The following is a 5,000-nucleotide window of genomic DNA, read 5'->3' as shown; positions in this document are numbered from 1 at the left end:
CGTGTTGCTGCTGGGAAATATTTTGGTCGGAGGCAGAAACACGGTAGCATCAAACACAGTGTGTAACCTCACGTATTTATCCCTGATAATGGTAAATTCCTGCTGCATTATCAGACGCACAAATAGAAACACGGAAGAAGGAAAATGTCTTTTTCGTATTCTGAGTGAAAAGAACCACTAACGGAGAATTAAACGACTTTCAAACATCCGCAGAGCAAACGTAGAAGATCCTAACAAACCGTGGACTCAACAAGTTCAACAACACATCCAGACTCTTGGAGGTTTTCATCTTTTCTGCTAAAATAAAAAATTCTATTGTCAAAGTCTTATAAGACTTTTTAAGGTTTTGATTTAGGAACATGAAATTTAAGATCTTTTTAAGACTTTTAAGACCCCGCGGCTGCTCTGATCACCTGTGGTCCGAGTTTTCTCCAAGACCAGAATCATCACTGAACTGAACTCCAGGGAACAGAACCACACTGACTCAGATCGTGACAGACGGACGTGGACGTGTGGACGCCGGAATCACAACTGTTTCAACTATTATGACTTATTGTGAATATGAGAACAATTTAACTTCTCAGACAGGATTTTTTTACATGTTACAATTGAACAAAGTTGAGTTTTTGTGAACGTGTTAAATAAAGTTTGACTGACTTATCCAACTGTTGTGTTTTAAACCATTCAATGACAGTTGCCTTAGAATCCAGAGTGAACTATAGTGCAGAAAATACAGTAAATTGTGTCCAAGTGTGTGTGTAAATGTGTGTCGTATTCCACAAAGGAGAAACATTCTTCATGAATAATTTATCCACAACGATCAAGAGAAGAAAGAACAAAACTTAAAGGAAACAACGACACACATTAGTCACACACGGGGTCAACTCCTTGTTTCTTTATTTCTGAGATTTTTATCCTCGAAATTAAACTCTGAATCGTCCCTTTAAATGTGCTATAAAAATAAAAATAACTTGATTCAGAGTTTGACCAGGAGCATCACGTCTGTGGTCTCCTGCTGCTGGAGAACACGTCTGTCTGGTGTTTGGTGAAATCGACCGAAACTGAACAGGGAGAAATTCTGATGGAAACTGATGATAAAAAAATGTGGGAACATAGAAACCTGTGAATGTTTATGATCAGAAACACACGAGACAAACTAAATCCTGTCAAAACTGATGAAGATGAAGTGGAACTGCCCAAAAATCATCCACAAAATATGTCAGATGTGTCAGTATTATTTCTCTTTGTGTTTTTCAGGAAACATTCAGATCATTTTTCTCTTTGGAGCAAATACACACAAACAAACACACACACAAACACACACACAAAATTAAAGATTTAAACTAAAGACTCAGAACTCACATCTCTGAGGACCAGGCTCGTCTCCGTCCTGCTCCACCGTGTCGTAGTCCTCTTTGACCCGGGACCGAGCTCCTTCCTCTGCACAAAAACAAACACTAATGTTCAGAACAAACTCCACATGAACTCACAGCACCACCTGCTGTCCACAGACGATAGAGGCACTTACATTTAAAAGACTATGAGTCTAAATACAATAAGAGCATTTTGAATGATTCTTTTACATTTAGGATGTTCTTGATCTGAACCAGTCCCAGTCTCTGTCTCACTCGTGTGGGTTTCAGTCTTGTTCTACAGTTCCAGTGCGGAGAACAGTTCCAGTGCGGAGAACAGTTCCAGTGCGGAGAACAGTTCCAGTGCGGAGAACAGTTCCAGTGCGGAGAACAGTTCCAGTGCGGAGAACAGTTCCAGTGCGGAGAACAGTTCCAGTGTGGATCATAAACTAATCCAAAAAATAAAATAAAATAAAAATCTCACCTGAGCCAAAGCCTCGTCCCTTCCTCTTCTTGGCTTTCTCCTTCAGCTTGTGGATACTTTCTGTGGAGACAGGACCAGGAGTGTCAGGACCACACCAGAGAGAGAGTGTGTAATGTGTGTGTGTGTGTAATGTGTGTGTGTGTGTGTAATGTGTGTAATGTGTGTGTGTGTGTGTGTGTGTAATGTGTGTAAGTGTGTGTGTGTGTGTGTAATGTGTGTGTGTGTGTGTGTGTGTGTGTAATGTGTGTGTAATGTGTGTGTGATGCTCTTCTGTTCTGTTTGTTTAAATACAAGTGTAATTGAACAGAAGGACTCCAGCAGAGCTCAGTCACACACACACACACAGACACACACACACACACAGACACACACACACACACACACACACACACACACACACACACACACACACACACACACACACACACACATTACACACACACACACACACACACACACACAGACACACACACACACACAGACACACACAGACACACACACACAGACACACACACACACCTGTGACTCCGTCTCTTTGTGCAGAGTTGTTTTGGTTCAGTTTTGTGGAGCGACTGTTTTCGGTGAAAAGTGAATCAGTCAGAACCGTGAGACTCACAGGTGCAGTGTGAACAGAGTGTGTGTGAACAGAGTGTGTGTGAACAGAGTGTGTGTGAACAGAGTGTGTGTGAACAGAGTGTGTGTGTGTGAACAGAGTGTGTGTGAACAGAGTGTGTGTGAACAGAGTGTGTGTGAACAGAGTGTGTGTGAACAGAGTGTGTGTGAACAGAGTGTGTGTGAACAGAGTGTGTGTGAACAGAGTGTGTGTAAACACTCAGAAACACACATGGTTAAAGTGCGTGAGTCTGCGGCCCTTTTCGCACAGGAGTAAAACTGATCTTTAGTGCAGTTCGACAAACACAAAGTGCACAAACTGTTCCTCCGTCACAGACACAGACACATTATTTGTTTGTCAGAGTTTATATTTGTGTTTTTAGTCCAGGTTCAAACAGGAGGATGAACGGCCCCGGGGCCCGCGCAGCAGCTGCAGAGCCGCGGGCCCCGGGGCGTGTGCGGGTTGTGTTCTGGTTGTGTTGTGCGGGTTGTGTTGTGGTTGTGTTGTGTTGTGGTTGTGTTGTGGTTGTGTTGTGTTGTTGTTCTCACCGTCGCCGTCCTCGTCCATGGGGAAATCTTCTGCTCCCGCCTCGTGAAGATCCAGCACGTCCGCCATCTTGTCTGTGTGTGAGAGAGCGGGGTGAGCGCATGCGCACTGCTGCTTTGTTGTCCTGCAGTATTATCGCGAGAACACGCGAGACTTGACATGCGCACTAGAGCGTGTTGTGAGGCCGCCCCCTGTTGGTCAGAGTCTGTCATGTTCTGTTTAAAACTCACTTTTATACACTTTATTTTATTTATCATATACATATACACATACTTACACATACACATACACACATACACATACACATACACATACACATACACATATACATACACATACACATACACATACACATACATACACACATCACATACAATACATACACATACATACACATACACATACACATATACATACACATACACATATACATACACATACACATACACATATACATATACATACACATACACATACACATACACATACACATACACATACACATATATACACATACACATACACATACACATATACATACACATACACATACACATACACATACACATACACATATACATACACATACACATACACATATACATACACATATACACATACACATACACATACACATGCACATACACATACACATACACATACACATACATACACATACACATATACATACACATACACATACTTATACACATACACATACACATACACATACACATACACATATACATACACATATACATACACATACACATATACATACACATACACATACACATACATACACATACATACACATACACATACACATACACATACACATATACATACACATACACATATACATACACATATACTTACACATACACATACACATATACATACACATATACTTACACATACACATACACATATACATACACATACACATACATATACACATACTTACACATACACATACACATACTTATACACATACACATACACATGCACATACACATACACATACACATACACATACACATACACATACACATACACATACATATACTTACACACACAGACTCAGACAAACTTTATTGATCCACAGGAAAATGATTTGGACACAGAGTCACAATAAAATATAACAAAGAGAAAACATAAAGTGTAACAGATTCTAAATCCGTGGCTCGTGGTTCTGTTGTTTTCTCCTCTTCTCTGCTGTTCCCCCCGTCACCAGCAGAGGGCGCCAGGCCTCTGTGTGAAATGTGTTTGTGTTTTGTGTTTTATTTTAATACAAGTGACGCTGAAATGGAATCGTGTGGAGTTTTTATTATTTTACATTTGTAAAAGTGATTCTGACGCAGACTGACACTGACACTGTTCAGTGAAGAAAGAATCACAACTGAAAAACTCTTCATCAAGTGTTCAAACATCAGTCCAGTGTTAGTAGTTTTACTCTGTACTAGAGTAAACCTCACTCTCTCCTCGGGGTCACATTGACCCAAAGATTTTTTTTCCTTCCCGTTCTCTTGGGGCGGGTCAATCAGACCCAAACATTTCTTTTCTTGCCTGGTGAGAATTTATTTGAAAATAAATGTTTGGGTCTGATTGACCCAGGAGTTTACAGCAGGTTTCAGGTTCATGAGGGAAACTGAAACATCAGGAGGAAAGTGACCCACACAGAGAAACAACAAACTCCACACAGAAACCTGGAACCTTCTTGCTGTGAGGCGTCCGCTCAGCCACCGTGTCACAGACGTTCTCCTGTGGACTCATATGACACTGTAAAAGTGTTCAAATTAACACTATATGAGTTGGACTGACTTTACTGTGTATAAAACACAAAACATTATTTAATTATTTATTTATTATCACACAAATCAGACATGAAAATGAAACATGTACAAAATTTAATTCACTCTGAAAATCCTAAAAACTAAAATAAAACACGACACGACGTAAATGAAAAGAAACAAACTCACAGAAACATGAAATGAAACATGAG

At 40.3% G+C, this 5,000-nt stretch overlaps 1 protein-coding gene across 1 annotated transcript in view; it reads right to left on the bottom strand.

Annotated features, from left to right (window-relative positions):
* The window catches only part of rbm8a (RNA binding motif protein 8A), a 12,369-nt gene extending 9,258 nt beyond the window's left edge, over positions 1-3,111 (bottom strand). The window contains exons 1-3 of the mRNA XM_020938685.2: positions 2,998-3,111; positions 1,837-1,896; positions 1,363-1,440 (exon numbers count right to left, since the gene is read on the bottom strand). Coding sequence (XP_020794344.1) covers positions 1,363-1,440; positions 1,837-1,896; positions 2,998-3,064 — 205 coding nt within the window. The 5' untranslated portion in view covers positions 3,065-3,111. The remainder of the gene's footprint in view (positions 1-1,362; positions 1,441-1,836; positions 1,897-2,997) is intronic.
* Positions 3,112-5,000: the final 1,889 nt, after the last annotated feature.

Source organism: Boleophthalmus pectinirostris, unplaced genomic scaffold (assembly GCF_026225935.1).
Source record: "Boleophthalmus pectinirostris isolate CB_2022bp ecotype Guang Dong unplaced genomic scaffold, ASM2622593v1 HiC_scaffold_6, whole genome shotgun sequence".
Lineage (NCBI taxonomy): Eukaryota > Metazoa > Chordata > Actinopteri > Gobiiformes > Gobiidae > Boleophthalmus > Boleophthalmus pectinirostris.
This window is presented reverse-complemented; position numbering and strand designations above follow the sequence as displayed.